The sequence below is a fragment of the Dasypus novemcinctus genome, chromosome 2 (genome assembly GCF_030445035.2).
Source record: "Dasypus novemcinctus isolate mDasNov1 chromosome 2, mDasNov1.1.hap2, whole genome shotgun sequence".
In the NCBI taxonomy this organism is placed as follows: Eukaryota; Metazoa; Chordata; class Mammalia; order Cingulata; family Dasypodidae; genus Dasypus; species Dasypus novemcinctus.
This window is the reverse complement of record NC_080674.1, coordinates 149,035,919-149,058,863: the sequence shown is the minus strand read 5'-3', so window position 1 is coordinate 149,058,863 and position 22,945 is coordinate 149,035,919. Positions and strand designations below refer to the sequence as shown.

The following is a 22,945-nucleotide window of genomic DNA, read 5'->3' as shown; positions in this document are numbered from 1 at the left end:
ACAACTTCCGTTTGTCTCAAGCAGTCATAAAAGCTGCTCCCCAAACTCAAATTTTTGAGCAGAAACTTTTTTTGGTACTGTTCTTGCATTAACACAACTTTAGCTCAATAAACTTGTTCTGCACCCCTATTTTTTAAGTCTGTTTACTTTTATTTTCAGCACAACAGCATATAATATAGTACTGTCCCCTCATTAAAGAAGAATGAGGTGGGTCTTGGAAAGGTTTTACGACATATTAACTTTAAAAAACAAGCAGTTCACTAAAATGTGTAACATCCCATTTTGCTTTATGAAAACTTATTTTTTTTAATAAACAGAATATATTCATACATCAAGTATGTTACTAAAAATCAATTTGAGAATGATTGGGAGGATATACACAAAACCGATAATGGCAACTTCACTGAAAGGGAATGGGATTGAGGGAAATTTGGTAATTTTTATGCAAATACTGCTGAATTGTATACTATTTACATCAACACAATGTAACGGTATTACTTTATCTACACACTAAATTTATACTTAAAAAATCTGGAAGACAGACACTAAACTATTGGCAGTGGCTCCTTTTGAGGCATGTGACTGGAGGTTAGGAATGAGGCACTACTAATCTTTTAGTCCTGTACAAATTGAATTTGCTGTGATGATTTTTGTTCCTTTTATAATTAAATAAAAAAGAGAGGGCCTCAGTAGCTGCATAGTACAATGTAGCTCAAAAACCGAGACAAAATGTCACCATCCTTGGCAGCCTAGACCCAGGGCCAGCTACGTAACTTGCAGGGCCCAGCGCAAAATGAAAATGCATGGCTCCTTGTTCAAAAATTGTTAATAACTTTAAGGAGGCGACAGCATAACATTAAACCAAGCAGGGCCTTTCTAAACTGGCCTTGCTAGGATGCCAGGATCCCCTGCTGGGCTCCTTCTTCAGCACCACACCTTGGGAATCATCCTGGAGGTTTTGGACTACCTGGCACCTGGAACTGAGTGAGGCATAACCACTTCACCAAACAATAAAACTGCTTTTAGCTTTGGTTGGGTTTTCAAAATTCTCTTCTTTTCCCTCCCCTCACTTTGTCACAATCTGTGCTTCCTAATATTTGGCAGCAATCCCAGGTTCTGTGTTGCTGTGTCACTTCTCAGCCTTAAGCAACCATTTCTAGACAAGCAGTGATATGCCTGCATCCAGGACATAAAATGGAGGCGCTGTCAGAACACTGCAGTAGGAAGACAAGAGAATGAGTGTCTTCCAGGGAGAATCTCCTCCATCACTATTACCTCCACACCTTGTGCACTTCAATGCCATTCCATTTAATCCAACAAAAACTGCTTTGAATCCTATTTACCATATGCCAGGCACTGTGTAAAGTGTCAAGGGTATTAAGTTGAGTAACAACAGCCATGATGTTATTTTGAGTGCTTACTATAAGCTAAGCATTGCTAAGCATTTTGCTTGCATTATCTCATTTAATCTTTGCAACAGCTTACGGTCATTATTTTGCATATTAACACATTTGAGGCACAGTTGTACAATTATTAAGTAGTAGGACAGGAATGTGAGGCATAATGCCATGCTGCCTCTCTTAGGAAGCTCAAACAAGGCAAAATTTAACCAAGCCCTGCTTGGTTTAATGTTAGGCCCTCATTTTCTACATTCTCTGAGACATGATCATAGCAAGTCCACCGAAATCACTTAAGAATATTTCCAAAGTCAGTCCTTTAAACAAGTAATGCTGTATTCACCCTCCTTTTGATTCCACATTAATAGACACTCAAAGCTTCAAATCCCTGGTTTGGGAGAAGAAAAGCAGCATGCTGATTAGCTCATTAGCTCATCTTGACATCTTACAAGTTGATTTTTAAAGATTCAATAGAGTTAGGGGACTCAATACAGTCTTCTTTCTTAAAAACAAAAACAAACCTTCTGGTGTCTCTCCAATGCCAACAAAATAAATTTCAAGTTCTTTAGAAGAATATTTAAGGCCCTGCAAATCTGACTGTAGTCTACTTTTCGGATCTCATTTTCCAACAGCCCTCCATCCCACCCTATCCATCCAATTGACCCAGATTATGTACTTCTGAAAAAAAGATATTTTTTGCACATTGTTTCCTTTGCAAAAATCTCTTCCTCTCCACATCTACTTATTACCCTGCAATACCAGTAAAAATGTCACATAATCTGTGATTTGGTTCCCAAAATCCAATCCCATCTTCTGGGCTTCTATAGCATGAACTATTCAATGTTGCTAAAAGAAAGGTTTTGGGTCCTGAGAAAACAATTTGGGAGTCCCTCTCGGGAAAGGTGGGCCTGCTTAACCTACTTAAATGGGGTGTGTTCTGATTGCAGCACAGGTAGACCCTGGTCCCTCCGTAGACTGCCAGGCCCTAGGGGTTTGTCCCAGCTTCCTTCCCACTTGCTAGCCACCTATGGATGATATTGTAATACTGCCCTCTTATTTCTTTACATTTCTGTCTGCCCCACTAGATTATGAGGGCAGAACTGTGTTATATTTAATATTATATTCCCACCCGCTAGAACAGAACCAGGTCTTAAATGCTTAATAAATGTTTAATAACTATATAGAAGGTACCAACCAATTGGTACCAACCAACCAATTACAAATTGAAGTTAAGCCAAGGAAAACACCCCTGGACAGGATGCTCCAGTACTTCACTTTCTTATCTGTGTGTGTGTGTGTGAGAGAGAATGAATGAACGAAGATTTTAAAAGAGAATGCAGTGGTGGTAGTTAATGGTGAAGTTCCACGGATCAGCCTGGAAGGTGGTTTTTGTGGATATCTTCCTAGTGCCCTTCAAACCACAACCTTTTAGAAGTTTAGTACCCTGGAGGTTAGATTGTGACCCTGAGTGAGAAAAGACAGAGGGAGCTAGTTTGTATCTCTAAACCCCCACATTTACAAAGAGTGTATCAAATAGATCATCCCCCTAAAGAAATTTCCCGAAGGCGATTTATACTTAGCCCAACAGAGGGAAGCTTATGTGACACTGACCGCTGAGTATGCACAGCCCCGTTGCCTGTGGTCTGCAAGGACAGCAGCGGGTTGGCACCTCAGTGACACAAGGAACCCCCGGGTATGCTGGCCTCTGGGGAGGCTCCTTCAGGTGTCTCATGCCCTAATCACTGTCAGAGGCAGGAGGAGTGACTGCATCTCCAATCAGGGCAGCCAAGGGTGCAGGGAGGTCTTGGACGTTGGAGGTACCTAGCCTGTCAGGACCTCAAGGAAGTAAGCCTGTGAGGAATGGCTGTCAAGCAAAAATGCTGCTAAACAAACAAGTAAGCAAATCCTGAGATGCATGTGCATCCAAAGCCTCGGGCCATAGTCACATTGCCTCCTGTACCGCCCCGTCCTCCCTGCCAGAAGCATCATTGAGGAAAAGCGGTGGGATTTGGTAATATCTGCTGAAATATCCCACTTTACCCTCTCCCAACACATACATAAACACTGATCAGGCTTTGAACTTTTTATTTTTCTTCTTCAGGAAAATCCTGGATATACATTTTAATCTGCTTCCACTACCAGGGATTCTTAACAAGGGGTCTGTGAGCTTGAACTGAAATTCAAAATAACATTATTCTTGTGGGGACATGTTGGTGCGGGTGTGATATATTTATTAAATACACAGTATAGTGTGGATTTAGTAAGGGGTCTGTGGTCTTCACCTGACTGGCAAAGGGGTCCATGGAACAAAAAAGCTTAAGAAGCCCTGACCTAGACACAGATGCTAGAGGCAAATCGGGTAGGCAATATGTGCCTGACATCTTCCCATGGACAGTGACTTTTCCAGCACAGCCCAAGCTACCAAACCCCATGACTGTCTCCTTCCAGAACGGCCTTGTGGATGATCCAAAGAAGGCTGTCCAAGTGCTGCTCTCCAGCTGTTGGAACAATACTCTTAAGCCTGGGTAGAACAATAACTCTTAGTCCTAAAATAATAATGCAGTGATATAGTAGGATCCATTTTCCTCCCCTCTCCACATTTCCACCTCTGCCCACAGAGAAGGGAACACCCACCAAACCAGTACTTCCACCTTTCCAGGGATGTGTTAGGGAGGAAGATTTTTTCCTTACTCTTCTTGAGAAAGAAAAGTAGCTTAGCTGATTGGGGAGATTATTAAAAGCCTGGTCATGCTTCTCAATTGGGTAAAATCAGTGTTATGACACACCTCTCCTCTAATTCTTTTTCCGCTCTAGCTCAGCCCGTATTTGGTACGCAAAGGAGAGAGGCCTGCCAGTCTTTATATTCCTCCCTTGCATTTGGGTGACTGAAGGTCCTGCCATATACTCCAGACCATCTTTATCAACAATAAGCCTGATTATGAACTTTGATCCCTCAGCTGACTTCTTGCATGTTCTTAACTTGTTAAGATTTGGAGGGAATATGTGTGTGTGTGTGTTCGATTAATTAGCCTCCACCAAACTTCTGACAGTTAATAGACTTCAAAAGGTATTTAAGGCCCACTACACCCCCTTCATAGTCCTAATACCCACTTTAATTTACCTTCACCTCACACACACACACACACACACAGCCACCTTGGCCTGAGCATGAAAGAACCTGTCGTTGGCAGAATAATGCCTCTCCCCAAATATGCCCACATCCTAATCCCTGCCCCTGTGAATATGCTGTTACCTGGCAAAAGGGACTCTGCCAAAGTGATTAAATTAAGGATTTTGAGATGGGGTGATTATCCTGGACTAGCCAGGTAGGCCCAATGTAATCACCAGGATCTTTATAAGTGAAAGAGGGAGAGAGTCAGAGATTTAAAGATGCACGTTGCTGGCTTTGAAGACAGAGGAAGAGACCACGATCCAAGAAATGCAGGCAGGCTCTAGAAACTGCAAAGGCAGGCAAATGGATTCTCCAGAAGGAACACAGCCCTGCTGACACCTTAATTTTAGCCCAGTGAAACCCACTGTGGATTCTAACCTCCAGGACTCTAAGATAATAACTGCATATTGTTTTAAGCCACTAAGTTTATGGTAATTTGTTACAGCAGCAATAAGCAACTATTATTACTGATTAAGCAACTCCATGTGCTAGACACCTTGTTTGACACTGAGAATATAATGGTGACCAGAAAAACCTATTTACTAGTTGTGTGAATATAAAGAAGTCACTTAACCCTCAGCCTCAATTTCCCTATCTAAAAAAAAAAAAAAATGAGAATAACAATATACTTCTCTTTTAAAGTTGTTTAAGTATTCAATACATATAGAGTACTTATTACAGTTTTCAATAAATGGCAGCTATTAACTACAAATGGCAGCTTTCTCTGATTCTAAGAGGTTTTTTTCCTACCACCCAGGGGGTAACAGCACAAAATATAAAGACTTTAGAACTTGAACAACAAAGACACTCCCCCCCCCCAACACACACACACATACTTTAAAAAAAAAAACTTGCCAGGGCTTTTTTTTGAAAATAGGCTTTAGCTGAGAGAAGGGAACTGCTGCATTCTGTGGTTCATCAGCAAACACAGGGCCAAACTCAGACTCATAGTTATCTATCTTAGGACTGTTTATACCTGGTGATGCTCTTCTCCCTCAAAGGTGGCCCCAAACCTATGACATGCATTCTGCTGTGCATCTAAGGTAAATCCCTCACACAGGCTGAGGCTTCTAGCCTTGCCACTGACCTAGAGGGCGTTCACCTGACTCCAGGTTGTTATGGGAACAGAGACACAACAGGGGTGTTCTTTAGTAAAACAATCTATAACAGCCGTAAAAGTCAAGAGAGAAAACCTGGGAAGGGAGCTTGGCCCATGAGACCTCCTAGACTAACAACGTTGGAACAGGATTGGCCCATTACAGGAAATAAACCCAAAAGGGTAGGCTTTCTTGGATCATCAACAGACTTGTTTGTTCAGACTTTCTGTACAGGGCAGGTTTTACTTACTCACCCCCCCACCCCCAACCCAGTCCTTGTCTCCTCCACAAAAGGAGCTATGCATGAAGCAGGGCCTCGGGTTAACACCGGCAGCCAAGAGGCCTGCAGGACTTTGAATCCTGGGCCACCGGCATTGGAAGGCACGGAAGGAGGCTGGAAGGTCCAGTCAAAATGGGCAAGGTGCTGGTGAGCAGAGGTGGGCCTGTCCTTGCTCAGGGGCATCAACAAACTGAACTCCCAAGAAGCCCAAGTCCCAAAGCCAGGGAGGGCCAAGGACCGGGAGGTCGGAGCAAGTCAAAGGCTTTCTGAGTCAACCAGGGTCTTTTCGGCCCGTCGGCAAGAAAGCCCTCGACTCCACCCCATCTCTGCGACCACACGCACACTCGCACCCCCCCAACCCCTGCCCCGCAGCCACACACATTCACAACACACATAAACACACAGAGGACTGCCGCAGCCCTGGACCCGCACCCTGGACCCCCAGCTCTCTCTGGTTTGGTACCCAGCAGGTGGTGCGCACTGCAAAAGGGGCTGGTAAGTGGGTGGGTGCTCCACGCTGTTTCTGATTGGCTGCCTCGCAGGCGTCTATCCAATCGCTGTTCACGTCCTCTGGTTCTGATAATTTTGCACAGGTGTCTGGAATTCCTCCAGGCACAAGGTACAGGAGTTGACTCCATTGTTGTGCGCACAGTCCTTTTTCATGTCATAAGACTTCTTATGGGTGCCCGTCATCATACATTTGGAGGATGGCGTCCGTTTTGACTTTCCGCGCCTCAGGTCTCCAGAGGGTGAACCTTCCCTCCTCGAGATGGCTCTGTTCAGCCAGAAGGCAGCGACTTCTGGCTCCAGGCCAAAATGGAAATCCTGTCGTTTTACTGTTTTTTAAGTTTGGTTGTTATTTACATGCAACAGTAGCTGTAATCTAGAGGTTCAGGGTATACTGTCTGGGATCTAGTCGACAAGGGACACAACTCTAGTCTTCTCTTTGTTCTCTTGTGGATTCAAATTTGGTTCCTGGGGAAGCAGACTTGGCCCAATGGATAGGGCATCCACCTACCCATGGGAGGTCCGCGGTTCAAACCCCAGGCCTCCTTGACCCGTTTGGAGCTGGCCCATGCGCAGTGCTGATGCGCGCAAGGAGTGCCATGCCACGCAGGGATGTCCCCCGTGTAGGGGAGCCCCACGCGCAAGGAGTGCGCCCCATAAGGAGAACCGCCCAGCATGAAAGAAAGTGTAGCCTGCCCAGGAATGGTGGCGCACACGCAGAGAGCTGACACAGCAAGATGACACAACAAAAAATGAGACACAGATTCCCGGTGCTGCTGATAAGGATAGAAGCGGTCACAGAAGAACATACAGCTAATGGACACAGAGAGCAGACAACTGGGGGGGGGGGGGCGGGGAGAGAAAGGAAAAAAAAATCTTTAAAAAAAAATTTGGTTCCTGAAAGTTACTTTTTAATAAACTAATCTTTTATAGTTATGCCTCTAGAGTTTGACTTTTATTAAGCTCTCGATATCCTGTTAATACTAGTCCATACATGCCTTTTTCCATATTCCCTTTGGTACTGCGATTCTCAGGACTGCCTTCTCCCATCCTCTACCGAGCCCCCACCCCAGGAGACAGACCATTCCAGGTAGAGCTGTTGCCTAGGAAGCTTTTGGTCTTAGTGAGATTGGAAAATCATCTCTCTGTCCTCCCCCTTCCTTTTCTGACTGAAGGGTAATAAGAACCCAAGTGATCAGGCACAGCCAGGGCTCCTCTCCAATCCACACACTCATTTCTGGGCTTCCAGGCAACGAGCTCTCTCATGACCCTTCCCTAGAGACTTCTTGTCTACCCAGTGCTTGACCTGAATTTGTTGCTCCAGATTAGGGATGACCCTTTCAACTGCAAAGTTCATTGCCTCTGAGAAGATGAACTTTTCAGGCTTCTTTGGAATCTGGGTTGAGTTTCTCTGAAAATATTTGTCACTAAAGACCCTGTTGTCACTGGGACAGGCTTTCATTTCTAATGTACTAGTATGTATCAGTGAGGCTAAGGGCAAGGCTTAAAGGAACAAGCTATCACAACTCCCCTGCCCTCCTGGGTCATAAGCAGGACTTTCTTGTCCATGCACTTCCAGGAAGGAGTTACAAGCAATCTAAGTAATCTTCCCTGCAGAATGTGCAGACTCCACCCTCTACTTCACCTTCCCCACAAACCTCTCAAACACACAGGTGGCCTGTCATCTTTGAGCTGAGTCAGGTGGCAGTGTTGTAACCCCTTCCTTCACCCTTTGTGACACTGGGACTGCACAGCAGAAACTTAAATCTCCCTTTTGCTAAAGAGCTTAAGAATTGAGCTACACGAAAGCCTGACTTTATCCAGGCAGTTTGTAAATAGCATCTGCAGGACACTTGGAAGATTCTGCTTTTAGCAGCTCTCATTTCGCTTGTGTTGTTAATATCCCTGGAATTACCAGGATGTAGATTTACCAGGTCACATAAACCCATAATAAAGGTATCTGGATGGAAAAAAAAAAAAAAAAAAAAAAAAAAAAAAAAAAAAAAGAATTGAGCTACAAAGGATGGTGTGCAGAGAAAGCTCAAAGGGAGCATCATTTGCAAACTCTCTTGTTCCACGGAACAATCTCCAACAAAAGAAAGATAAAGTGTATTATTTTTCTAAGTATATTCAAAAATCATTTCTCATGATGTTTTCAGGTCAGGCTGTACTGCTCCACTGGAGGTGGCATGTTAAAGGGATCAATGATAAGAGAAAGAACTATAATGCCTCTCCAGTTCCTGACCCTGCAAGACGTACATCCTCTAAGACATATACCCAGGAGCTGAGCGTACACAGGATTAGCTCGTTTTCAGGAGACATGTGCTCTGTTTTTACATAATAAAAGAAATTCTTTCATTATATATTATGGCCCCACTCCTGACTGTATTCTGCCCTGAGCTATCAAGCCTAGAAGAACTGGTATCAGGGGTGGGGTGCATGGGAGAAGTGCAGGCAATACAGGGTGTGGGGAAAGAACTTTCTCAGAATCTGCTCATTAAACAGAATCAATTTATTAAACAGAAATGTTTAATTTCAGGAAATACAGGAAAGTTTCCATTCCTTTCTTTTATTTACATGACCTTTAAAAACAGAAGGTACAAAGCTTTCCTCCAAGAAGGAGATGAAGCAAGTCATGGAAGGATGGACCAGCAAAGACTTATTCTGCTCCATGGCTTCTTCTAGGTGGAGAATGCTAATTCCCCTTGTTCCTTCCCTCCAGAACCAATCCAAAGACACAAACTCTCTGTTCAACATAAGCTACCTTATGAGCTTTGTTCAATGAGCTCCACACCTCCAGAAAGTGCCTCTTATAAGGATTCATTTTCTTATGGTACAGATCTCTGAGCCAAGCTAGTACTCCTGGGCTGTGAGATGGAAGGTGAGCGTAGAGGATGCTGACAGGAGGGAGCTGACCTACTCACAGAGATCCCTGACCCCATTCTTTTTCCTAATAAGGATAAGCACGCACCTCCCAGGCCACCTCTCATTGCCATAACAGCAGAAGCTGAGGGTGAGCAGGTTAGTAGAACAGCGTGCTTTCTAAATTCTCCAACAGACCGAGGCTGCACTCACTCTAAGTGGAAAAATTCACTTTGGCATTGCTCCTAAATGGATTCCAAAAAACTTAAGGATTGTGGTTTCTTTATGGGGAAACATTAGAGATGAAGTGTTCCATGGAGAGCTGGTTTTGTCAGAGGGACAGGAATCCCTAAGATAAATAAAAGCATGAATCCCCCTGTAAAACTATGGTACATTTTCCATGGAATAGAGAGATGTGGCAAACTGGCAAAAGCAATTCCCCTGGGAAATAAAAATACAGACACTTTAAAAAGTTTCTTCTCTGTAACACAGTCTTTCCAAAGAGAACACTTGGAACAATTCAGGCCTATGTTCTGGAGTTGAAGAATAGAGCCATACCTTGAAATGTCATAAACATGGCTACAGTTACTAAACACTGTTCTCTAAGCACTGTGATGTGTGCATTAGCTCATTTAATTCTTGGAAGAGCATTATAAAGTAGATGGTACTATCATCTCCATTTTACAGAGAAAGAAACTAGGAATCAGAAATGTTAAGTAATGGTCCCAAGGACCTACAACTACTAAGTAGCAGAGCTAGAATTCGTAGGAGGATAACTGATATGAGGGAAAGATCCCTTACTTCTTGCAAGAATCATAAGCAGATGCCTTCTTTGCATGGTTTCTGAGCCTCCAAAGATATCAGACAACCTCAAGAATATTTAATCTAGACCAGTTCTCAAACTTTAGAGTGCATTATGATCACACAGAGCAGCTTGTTAAGACGCAGATTGCTGGGCCCACCCTGAGAATTTCTGATTCAGTAGATCTAGAGTGGAGGCTGAAAATTTGCATTTCTAACAAATTCCCAGGTATTGTTGGTACTGCTGGTCTGGGAATCATACCCTGAGAACTACTATTCTAGTCCCTCTAAGTTAATGTTCTCTAAGTCTCACTGCCATAATTGCCTCACCTACAGAATTCTTAATCTTTTACTGTTTAGCCCCAGATCCCCTGGGGTCTTGCTTGATAAGCCATAATGTGATCTTTGGCAGTAGGTATGTTTTGTGATTCCCTGAGTGCTTCTGAAAATAGTGAACATCTCTCACTCCAAAAATAATTCACTGTTGCCTTAGGTACCTCATGAAATGTAGAAAGAGGAGACTAGAAGAACCAGTAACAGGCAGCAAAGCAGCCTGCCCTCCTTCCCTACCCCAAGACCAGACCAGCTACCCCCCATGCAGCTCTCAGGATGCCCTCTAGGAAGTGAACACAGAGGGCACTCATTAAAACCTCTTAAGAGCATCCACCTTGAGAAATGTGAGAGCTGCAATGTGTGGGACTGGTCCTTTAAAGCCCTTCCCCAAAACACAGTCCTCCATCTGAAAATGAGGCTGTGACTATGTTCCATGAATGCCTTTATTTAGCTCATTTTCATTCTCATTGCTCAGTCTTCACAGGAAGATGCTAAGGAAATAAGAAAGCCCGAGGTGCAGGTCTCCTCACTCACAGGCCAAGCTGCAGAAAGGGGCCAGGAATCAGGATTAACCAAAGTAATGCCTGGTTTGTTTATCTGCAGAAAAACATCACCTGGTGGTGTCCCTATTGATCCCTTCAAGGTGTGGCATCTTTGTCCTAGGTTTCTGTGGACTATAAAAATAAACACTTTAGTGGCAAAGCAAAAGAATTACTCAAAGAGAGAAAACAATCGCAAGAACACATGAGAATGAGGATTAATGCAAAGCAGGCCCCTCTCCATTTACACCCATGACTGCAGCTGTTGCAGGTGTCCCTCTGAGAAAAGTAATCAACAACTGGTTCACAGGAGGGACTCAGCCACAAGTGCAAGGGGACTCCAGCACCAGGAGGAGGCCTTCTGAAGTATCCACACCTTTGTCATGAGTTACTAAGGGAAGCAATCAATGAAAGGCTGGCTCTATTTGGGACTGGAAACAACCAGGTTTTCTGGTACTTTGTCCTTTTCATGAAGCAGCAAATAGTAAAGTCCCATCACCACCATTCCCAGAAAGTCACCTGGAGGTAACTGGACCACACAGATGTCAGGATGATCCAGGCAACCTCAGGGGGCAGGTATCAGGGCCTAGAAATGAAAATTACTGAATTGTGGCCACTAGGTTTTCAACCAAGGCCAAATCATAGATGGTACAAAACAAAAACATCCCAGGATAAAAGAAGTTAGAAGATGAGGCATTTATTAATACTTCTGTTAAGCACTATGTTCAGCTCTTTTTGTCCTCCTTTAGTTCTCATGGCAACTCAATAATTTATGTATTATTATTATGTCCAATTAATGGACGAGGTAATTAAGAACATAAGAATTTAAACAGTTTGCCTATGCTCATCCTGTAAGTTTGAAATGAGAATTCAACACAGATCTGTCTTATTCCAAATTATATTATTAATATTAACCTCTACGCCATATTCCCACCAAAAACCACAGACTATATTTTAAGTTCTAAAACCTAAAAGCACGAGAAGGACAAAGCAGAAGGCAGGCAGAATTCCTTTAATCAATGCAGAGGTAGGTTGGAAACCATGGCTACGTCACCCTTGGAGTAACTGGAAGATGTTATTCCATCTCAGCCATGGCTGAGAGGACTGGGACTCATGAGTAAGAAGCACAGCCCTGGATGGAAGGGGTTATACAAGAAGGGGTTGGGAAGTAGAGCAACAGAGATGCCTTTCCACTCTTCCATTAAGAAATGGGTTGCTAATACTCTTTTGAATCTGAAGGAGAGACCTCCACCAAAGGCAGATGAAATCATCAACAGAGGGTTCCTATTCACATTTTCTCCGGAATATCAACCAATATCATCACTGAGAGGGAGCTAGAACTCAAAGTTAGTTCTTGATTCACCAGATGACTCTATAAGAACCAACAAAAAAACTTGAAATTAAACCCTGCAAAGCCTAGGTAGCAAGGCATGATTTCATGCGACTGCTTGAATTTAGTATTTCTCACCGTTCCAGATGCCCCCCACCCCCACCCTGCAGCAACACTTGGCAGTCTAAAGCCACTTCCTCCTCCAGCCCCCATCTTCATTCCATCATTGGCACTAGGATTGCAGACTTGTCAATGAACTATTTTATGTTCCTCCTCTTGCCATCTGGCAATATTAGTTCTCTAATGAATTGCTCTAACTTGTGCATTTTTTTTTTTTTTACAAATGTGACTTTTAGTTGCATTGTGCAACATTCATAAATAGCAAATGCTGGCTGATTAGAATCAACGACAGCCCTTAGAGTTGCCAGCAAAAATGGGCCTTTAGCTGCACATGTTACTTGGATAGCCTAATCATTTGAAATGCACCTGCTTGAAATAAGTTTTTATACACAAGCGCTTATGTCCTTCCTTCCTTCCTTCTTCCCTTCCCTTCCCTTCCCTTCCTTTCTTCCCTCCCTCCCTCCTTCCTTTCTTTCTTTCTTTCTATCTTCTATTGATCTATCTATCTGTATTTGGGTTGATTCTTACAAGCCAAACAGGTTATGAATATAAGTGCTAGATACACATGGATTTGGAGCTAGACACACTTGGGTTTCAATCCTCCCTCTGCTACTTATAAGTTAGGTGAACTAGGTTAAGTTTCTTAGGCTTTCTGTATCTCCATTTTTGTCATGAGGAATAAATGAGACCATGTATATAATGTACATGTATGTAATGGAACAGTGACTGGGCCTATTATGACTCAAAGATTAGTAACTATCATCATCATCGTAATTAGCATCATCATGTTCTGTTTACAGAGGATTATGGTAGATACCATTTGTGGTCTCTGCCCAACCCAATATCCTCCCTTTCTGGGACCCCCCGGGTATTTTATTATATCACATTTTCTCAGGGATTAGACAAGAATATGGAAACTAAGGAAATGTGAGCTTCAGCAATTTGCCCATGATCATCCAGACAATGAATTCCTGACTCAACACAGCAGATTGTCTTCCCTGAAATTTTGGATTAGGTATTGGTCGCCACTGGTCCTCTGAACTAAGAAACTGTGAACCAGTCATGTTTGACAGTAAAAACCAGTCTGAGATGTGCAGGGATAACCAGATCTGACTCAGCCTTGGCTCCAATGATTTTCCATTTCCATGAGAAACTCCATTCCCCTCTCCTCTTTCCACTCCCTATTTATCGACCTATATAACTATTTTTTAAAAAGATTTATTTATTTTTATTTATTTATCCTCCCTCCCAGATGGTTCTCTAGTCTGTCTGCTCATTGTTTGCTCGCCTTCTCCACGAGGAACCAAACCCAGGAACTCCCACATGAGAGGCAAGTGCTCAACAGCCTAAGCCACATCCATTCCCTGCAGGCTGTGGCATCTGCTGACTTGTGTCATCTGCTGCCGTGTAGCATCTGCTTGCAGCGAGGGTGGCGTCTAGCTTGTTGAGGTGTAGGGTGGTATCTGCTCATCTTCTTTTAGGAGGCACCGGAACCTGAATCCAGGACCTCCCATGTGGTAGGCAGGTGCCCAACTGGCCAAGCCACATCCACTTCTCCATCTATATAACTATTTAACCATCTCTTTCCCTTTCCCTTGCACTATTCCGAGTGAGTTTCTATTGTCTCCAACCAAAAGACCTTTGCTAACAGTGTCATCTCTGCATGAGTCCACCAGACCCTCTCTGTGTGGCTTGGCCAACCTAAGCATTTGAAAGGTACCTGATTATTTTTGGAAAGAATTTTAGACACACACACTTAGCTATGTTATCAACTCTTGAAGGACATCAAGTGGAAAATCAAAATAAGGAGACTGTGTAAGGAAAAAAGAAAGAACAGAGAGTCACCAACATGCCTGGTCTTAACAAAAACTTAACAAGTCATCCGATCAATTTCCAGAACCCAAGCAAGAATAGAAAAACACCATCTCCTTACCCGGTGTAGCACTGGATACTGTTGGCCACTGCTGATCGGGCCCTCCTGGACCAGCCCGTAGAATGCCAGCCTCTTCCAGGTGCACAGAGCTGAGTAAACACATAGACCGAGATAATGGTTAGACCATAAAATGCCTTTCCAGCTCACCTTGAAGCAGTTACTGCTGAGCAGACACCTTGCATAAACTGCAGAAGCAATGCTGACTTGTTGCCTTGTTGGGGATTGAATCACGTCCCCCATAAAAGGCATGTTCAGGCCCAAAGCCATGGTCCTGTGGGTGTGAACCTGTTTTTAAAAAGGGCCTCTGAAGATATTATCAGTTAAGGTGTGTCCAAATTGAATGAGGGTGGGCCTTAATCCAATATGGCTGAAGTCCTTATAAGCAAAGGAAATTAGACATGGAAGGAGAAGCCATGGGAATAGCCAGAAGCTGGAAATCAATGAAATGTGGAAGAGAAAGGAGAAGACACCACCATGTACATTGCCAAGTGACAAAAAAGCCAAGAAACCCCCAAAATTGGTGGCCAGCCAGAAGATACAGAACCAGGGAGGGAGCAAGCCTTCTAGCCTCTGAAACCATAAGCCAATGAATTGCTTTTGTTAAGCCAACATACTGCATGGTGTTTGTTTTAGCAGCTGAGAAACTAAAACATAACTGCTATATCATCAGGCAATAAACATGTTTTATCTTTACGGCAATTTTGGATTCCATTTATGCCATGTGGTTCTCACCAAATCTATCAGGAAGCCCACCAGAAATCTAATGCTATATTTTAAAAATTGTTTTTCCAACGAATGCCACTTTAACATCTTAATACTGAGGCAGACAAGAAAGATGGTTTTCAAAAGAACCTCTCTTGCAGGTTCCCTTGCTTATGGGCTCTACAAAGCAAAGAGGAAATACACCAAAACGATTTGCTGACAATTGTAGTATTATTCCAGCTTATCTACCCAATTAATTGTTAACCTCATTTTCTGCTTTATTCTTTCTAAATCTTTTAGCATAGACGACCCACCCTATAATTCCTGGGACTACAGGAACCCTATTAACACCACTCAGAGATCCCAGCCCAGAAGAGATTCATTCAGTGTGAAACATTGCAGGAGTGAGAAATGGACTGGGAAACCATCAGAGGCCAACAGAGATAGCACATACACTGTTCAAGGATGGGGAGAACACTGTATTCATTTACATATGCCTAATGCTGGCACATATTACACCCTCAAATATGTGTAGCATGTATGAATGAAGGAACAAATGGAATGCTAGAGTAAATATCATCAAAGAAAACCCCCACCAAAATTAGAGGACCCTTTTCCACTAGACATCTGTTTATTCTGAAAGTTAAACTACTAAAATAAAACTTCTCCTACCAAGTGAAGGATTTATGTGGGCAAAAGAGCAGGCAAACTTGAACTTCTTAGATTTATAAGATAAATATTCTCTCACTCCTTGACTTTAAATAACATAACTAGTAGAAATTCATTCATTAAACTCTACCTTTTGCTATTTTTCCTTCATCTCCACCCTAACATCTTTTTCTTTTTCCAAATACTAATATCTTTCAGGTGTTCCTGGATGCCACCAGCAAATTGTATACGTTCAGACAGACTCATTTGGAAGCTGTAACCACTCTGGAACCAGCTCGACTCAAAGCAGAATTTTAAAAAACAACAACAAAAAACAAACATCTGCATGAGGTCTGAGGCTGGAAAGACCAAGAAGCCAAGCACATGTGTTGAAAAAAAAAGTATCATTTAAGTTCATAACTCTAATATAATGTTCAATACACTATGTTGTAAGGAAAAACTGGCATTTTAATATTCAAAATTATATTCAATTTCTTATCCTATTTAAATCTCATAATATCTATCTTAATTGGAACCTGAATAGGATCACATTTGGCTTTCTTTTTTTTTTTTTAGAGTACATCTCATACCCTTGTTACTTTCCAAGCAAAGCACTGACTTTATTTACTTCAATTGGGACAGAAATAATTGGTATGGTTCCCACCAATAGTTTAAATGCATGTGAAAGAATAAGCTGGTCTCCAAAAAATGGAAAGAATTCCTTCTGACACATAGTATTTAGGCATCTACATGAGGGTTTCAGCCTAAAATGATGACCTAGGTTATAGTATGACATCTCACCAAGTCAACTACATGTCTTTGGCCCTTTACTGATTGCTTCTGGTTCAGAAATAGTACCCAATATGATTTCTGCTCAATTTGTAATGCATGAGAGTGTTCATTTATTTTATGCTAATGTATTTTTAATGGGTAATTTTTCATTAACTCAGCACATACTTTGAAAGCTCTCTCTTTAGAAACTGATGTAGGTTTGGTGAAGATCTGTTAAACAGTTGCCCATATATTTTGAGGAGATTATGTTTGGAGTTTATTACCTCTCTAAAATTAAATCCTTTTGGTGGAGTGGGCAATAGTTTCTTGGACATCCCTATTTGGTTTCCAAAGACACCTAAAAGCTTCACTCTTTTATTTGGCCACATGGCATGGATACTGGATAAACTCTAAGAATAATGGTAATCAATTACTGTCAAAGAGACAAAGTAGGGAAAGCACAGTTGTATTTAATCTGAGTCTTTGAGTAACACTATTACTCTAGGTTAATTTAAAGTAAGCTAGATTCAGGCTCCAGATAGTCAATAACAGTCTTTCACATGGCTCAGGCTCTGAAGAGCCCATGCCATTGATGGTAAAAAAAGAGCAATGAGATGGCAAAGATAAGGAGGCTGTAACTGTGATGAACATGAACAAGAATAAGTTACTGTAGTTAATAGGATGTGGTAGAACATGTGTGATAGAAAACCAAGGTAGACAACATCACACATACAATATACAATGCACCGAAATCCAAAAGCATCAATAATAATTACACTTTTTAAGGGAGGAACAGAAAGCAGAGATAGGATAAAAGAAGTCAGAGTTACTTTTCTTAAGTTAAATTGGCTGCCTCCAAAGGTATTGCTGGGAGAGACCCCCTTTTCTGTGAAATAATACTTTCTAAAGAGTTAAAAATTAAAGCAAGGGCTTTCCCCCAAAAAATTGACTGTCCCCTACAAAAGCTGCAGTTTAAGCAATGTTTGGGAAGAAGCATGTTTCAGCCCAATAGAGATAACCTATCAGACCTATAATAACCAATCTATGATCACTCCCCACTTTGTAAGACCCTCCTTTGACTCTGAATGTCAACCAATTACAGTAACCTTCCTTTTGGAAATACCCTAGGTGACTGCATTAGTCAATGTAACTTGCTAACTATTTTGAGACTCATACTTTGGTTTAAGATCTCCCTAACTGAGCAATTTCTCTTTCAATAAACCCATTGTATTGATCATCGGGTATTTTTGGTGACTCAGTTTTCTTTCGACAGTTTCTGGAGAAGATCCCCTCACTATCCCTGCAGCTAGTGAGCGATCATGTTTCGGTACCCCCAGCACCCTCTGCGTCCACTGTTCTCTTGCAGCCCGTAGAACATGAGAGGTTTCTCCCAGATCTGAGTTCCACTTTCTTCATGTTGACTTATTGTTAGACTTGGTTTTGGTTTGTTTCTGATCTGGTCCAAACAGTGAGTACCTTGTTCTGTTTGGGAATGGGGTGTGGGGGGATGGAGTGTGAAGGTTCTTAAGACAGCTGATTTTGTATTGTGGGGCCTCCATATAATTTTCGTTTTTGGAACCTTTGATTGAACACGGACTCCTGTCAATTTAAACTTAAATCTCTCTCTCCTCCTTCCACAAAGATGCCTATTACTTACATGTTTTCTCATTATGGGTCTATTTCATGTTTGTTTTTGAATGAATGGGTAAATCTCACCAGTGATGACTTGAGTTTGCAGTGGCCACTTTGGGAGAACAGTTGAGCTAGTCAAAATTGTACACTTGAGAGGTGCACTTGAAAAGAGAGGTTCCTGGACTCCACAAAATGATTGGGGAGCATTTTTCTACTGGTATTCAAAAACTTCTGAGACAAAACAATTCCAAAATAGTGCACAGAAGAAAAACTGAAAAGCTTTGATAATAAACCTATTGCTCCACCTTATGCTCCCACAGACTCTTTTCACCTACTCTTTTTTTTTTTTTTTTTTTTAAAGATTTATTTATTTATTTAATTTCCCCCTCTCCCCTGGTTGTCTGTTCTTGGTGTCTATTCGCTGTGTCTTGTTTCTTTGTCCGCTTCTGTTGTCGTCAGCGGCACGGGAAGTGTGGGCGGCACCATTCCTGGGCAGGCTGCTCTTTCTTTTCACGCTGGGCGGCTTTCCTCACAGGCGCACTCCTTGCGCGTGGGGCTCCCCCACGCGGGGGACACCCTTGCGTGGCAAGGCACTCCTTGCGCGCATCGGCACTGCGCATGGCCAGCTCCACATGGGTCAAGGAGGCCCGGGGTTTGAACCGCGGACCTCCCATATGGTAGACGGACGCCCTAACCACTGGGCCAAAGTCTGTTTCCCCTCACCTACTCTTCTTACTACCTGATCCTCCAAAACCTGCAAGTTAGATGCTCCTAAAAATTAGACCATCAGCTGTGCCCAGCATACACCAGCCACTGCTGAATTTAAATCTTGGACAAAGGCTGAACTTCATCCCATTATAAAGAATTTCCTGGATCCCAAGAAAAATCAGACTGAATTGTAAAGAAATTAGATCAACTAAATCAGAGGTCCTTTTTAATTGTCCATTGTTCAAACCACTTATCACAACAAGGCCACTAAATGATGAGCATACCTTTACTTTGTAGGATATCTCCAGTAAAACATAGAGATCTTCTCACAAACTAGAATTATAAATTAGATTTTGCACCTGAAAGAATTAAGTTAGACATTCCAGCTCACCCAGTACTTTCCCTTGTGATGGCTAATTTAGACTTCCCTGCCACTGATATGGGACACAACAATACTGACCCTATGAAAACACAAATTGACCCTTCCAAACCTTTACTAAAATTATCCCAAAGACTTTTTGAGACATGCTGCTACAGTCCCCAATGAGTCCCAACTTCTCTCAATCGGATATTGCTCTTTAAAAATAACTAAAACTTCAACTCCCAAAACACTAAAATGAGAGTAACATGAATTGACCTTTTACCCATCAAAAGAAGTTTTCAGGAGAAGAGAATGTGGCTCAAGTGATAGAGCTTCACCTACCATATGGGAGGACCTGGGTTCGATCCCTGGGGCCTCCTGGTGAAAAAGAACAAGAGAAAGCATGCCCACGCAGCAAGCCAGTGCCCCCGTGAGCCCGCGTGGTGAGTCATTGCCCCTGCAAGTGAGTCACGCAGCAAGATCATGATGCATGAAAAAGAGAGACAAGGGGAGAGTCAAGGTGAAGCATAGCAGAAACCAGGAACTGAGGTGGTGCAATTGACAGGGAACCTCTCTCCCCATCAGAGGTCTCCAGGATCGAATCCCAGTGAATGCTGCACAAACAGCAGGGTGGGAGGAGGGGAAGGGGGGGAAATAAATAAATAAATAAATCTTTTAGAAAAAATATAAAGACGTTTTCATACAGCCCCCATCCTGAGGCTTACCTACCTACAATTTACCCCTGAGAATTCTCACTCAAAACAAAGAAGTCCATAGAGATCCACTATCTGCCAAGACAAAGACAAGAAGCTAGTACTTTTATATAATTTAGTGAGTTTTATTATTCTGTTTTTGGTGTTTTTTTCCTCATATTTCTAAGTCATTTGTTTGACTCTTAGCTAAAAATTCTGAATTGTAAGGTTTTTAAATTGTATTTGTCTAAATGTTTATATATATATATGTTATTAATATGTTTGTTTTTTACCTCCAGATAGTATTGCCAAAATAACTTGTAAAATTCCTTAAAGGAACTTTGTTCAAATTGGCTTAAGGATTAATAAGTGCTTATATAAATTAAATACTCCTAAAACACAGAAATTAAAGAAACTGAACTTCTAATCCTTCAGATATTCTCAAAGTTAACCCAAATGCTTTAAGAAATCCATGTTCATATAATCTAGGTAAATTTTTAGCAAATGAGACTACTTTGTTGGTTAAAAGTGAGTTATTAGTGTTAGATACAAGCATGTTTTTATTTTACTTGGGTGTTTCTTCCTAGTTTTCTTTTTTTTTTTTTAAGATTTATTTATTTATTTATTTCTCTCTCCTTCCCCCCGACCCCGGTTGTCTGTTCTCTGTGTCTATTTGCTGCGTCTTCTTTGTCCGCTTCTGTTGTTGTCAGCGGCAGGGGAATCTGTGTTTTTTGTTGCGTCATCTTGTTGTGTCAGCTCTCCGTGTGTGTGGCGCCATTCCTGGGCCGGCTGCACTTTCTTTCGCACTGGGTGGCTCTCCTTGCGCGTGGGGCTCCCCTATGCAGGGGACACCCCTGCGTGGCAGGGCACTCCTTACATGCATCAGCACTGCACATGGGCCAGCTCCACATGGGTCAAGGAGGCCCGGGGTTTGAACCGCGGACCTCCCATGTGGTAGACGAACGCCCTAACCACTGGGTCAAGTTCGCCACCTGTTCTTCCTAGTTTTAAAGGTTAAAGTTTTACTGATCAAATAAGCTAATATTGTGCATACTAAATGCTTAAGATGACAAGATTGTAAAGTTTGCATTAATTAATCTGAGTCATTTTGACAGTTTATTTTAAAAATAATTGTTTTATAAGATATTAGCTTAAAGACAAGTTTTAGAATTTTTTGCTAACTTAAGTATGTAATCTATACAGAATGTGTTTCATTAAGGAAAAAAAAAGAGAGTAGTTTTGTCCTAAAGTAAATGCACTGGCTATTGTAAAATGAAGAAGAAAAAGTAGGGCAAAACCCAAATGGGTATGGAAAGTTTTAAGTTTGCAGAAAATGAATTTTATTTCATGTAGACAAAGTTAGGTAGGATTGATGGGTTTATTTATAAGGTTTTTAAGAGCCTTCATATTAAATAATATACTGATTTGGGTTTCTCTCTGTTATAATGATAAAATGCCCTTGGATTATTGGTTTGCTCTTACTAAGAGGTTATAAAAGTTTTTTTCTCTCTCTGCTTTTGAGTAATTGGTGTCAATGGTCAAAATGTAAAGAGTTTCCTGAACTTTAAACAGTCATACTACTGCCCATAATTACTTCTCTAATTTCTATTAACACTTTGGTTAAGTAGGGAACTGTCCTGATTTGATTCTTTTGTGGACCCCAAAAAATTATGTTCTTAGCTAACCCATTCCTGTGTATGGAAGCCTATTGTGTGTGTGGCCTTCGGTTAGATTCAGTTAAGGGGCACTTTGATTGCACTAAATTCAATTAAGGGACCCTTTGATTCGATCACTTTCAATTAGATCACTTTAGGGCTTTTAACTGGACCATCAGTGAGTCATGACCCAGTTTGGGTCTCTGCTCTCTTGCTGAAATCTCATATAAACTGAGAACCAAAAGCAGAAACACACATAGAAAAAAAAGAGACACAGAGAAAAGGAGCCCTGCCACATGAGAGAGAGGACTCAAAGTTCACCTACAGCTGCAGACAGAGAAGCCCCAAGAGGCTCAAGGAGAGGAGGCCCAGGGAGAGATGCCTGATGGCCCACAGCTGCGAGGAGCTCTACTTAACGACTGGGAGATCTGCCTTCTTGCCTTGCCACTTGGCAAGACTCCAGGATCTGCTAGCAGTCTACCTTTGGTGAAAAAGCACTTCTGATGATACCTTGACTTGGGCATTTTCATAGCCTCAGAACTGCAAGCTCTTACTCTAATAAAATTCTCTTTATAAAAGCCAACCCATTTCTGATATATTATGTTGTTAGCCCTTTGGCAAACTAAAACAGGAACCAAATGTTTCACCATGAGCCATCGTCTTGTTTTACTATGTGTTCAAATCTTTGCCAACTCTTACCATTTGCTTCCTTCAAATCAAATCCTAGATAATGTCTGTTTTGTTTTGTTTTGTTTTGTTTAGGAGGTCCTTGGGATTGAACCCAAGACCTCATACATGGGAAGCAGGTGCTCAACCACTTGAGCTACATCTGCTCCCTGATAACATCTTTTTAATTTCTCTATGACACTTCATATTTATAAGATGTGTTTTAAACTTTGCTAAAAATTTGCTATTAAATTTTTTATTACTGTCAAATTGCAGAAAATTAACCCTTGGATTCATATCCCCCAGTTCAAGCAAGCTTCTACAAGAGACTAAAATTTAACATTCATCCCTATATGTGACTATAAATTAAAACTGACTAACAATTAGAACCAACTGGTCCCAGAAGCAGATGGCTTTAGAGGTGGATAGCTTTACCCAAGATCACAGAACAAGAAATCACAGACTCAAACTTTCCCTACTTAGTCCCTGTACCTTGTAATATTGTTACTACCTTTGATTTTCTGTTATTGATCAATTTTCCAACTATTCCTAGTGCCAAATGAAATCTTTAGTTATAATGTTACTTGTATTCATCTCAAATATTGAAATTCAGACCACCAACAATACTGAAAAACCTCTGATATAGCCTACCTAACTGACTGCTGGTGTGTACACAATTGCTATCTGAAAAAAGACAGAAATTTATATATATCCAGCTCCTGCAACTGCATTTAGAACT

At 41.8% G+C, this 22,945-nt stretch overlaps 1 protein-coding gene across 12 annotated transcripts in view; it reads right to left on the bottom strand.

The window, feature by feature from the left end:
* Window positions 1-22,945, bottom strand: part of LOC101426922 (protocadherin alpha-C2) — a 220,423-nt gene that overhangs the window by 12,726 nt on the left and 184,752 nt on the right. For 7 of the 12 annotated variants that reach the window (XM_058285727.2, XM_071210249.1, XM_058285823.1 and 4 more), the window contains exon 3: window positions 14,372-14,460. In XM_058285727.2, coding sequence (XP_058141710.2) covers window positions 14,372-14,460 — 89 coding nt within the window. Of the gene's footprint in view, window positions 1-11,063; window positions 11,124-14,371; window positions 14,461-22,945 lie in introns of all 12 variants that reach the window. The other 5 variants (XM_058285749.2, XM_058285764.2, XM_058285741.2 and 2 more) reach the window with 1 other exon arrangement.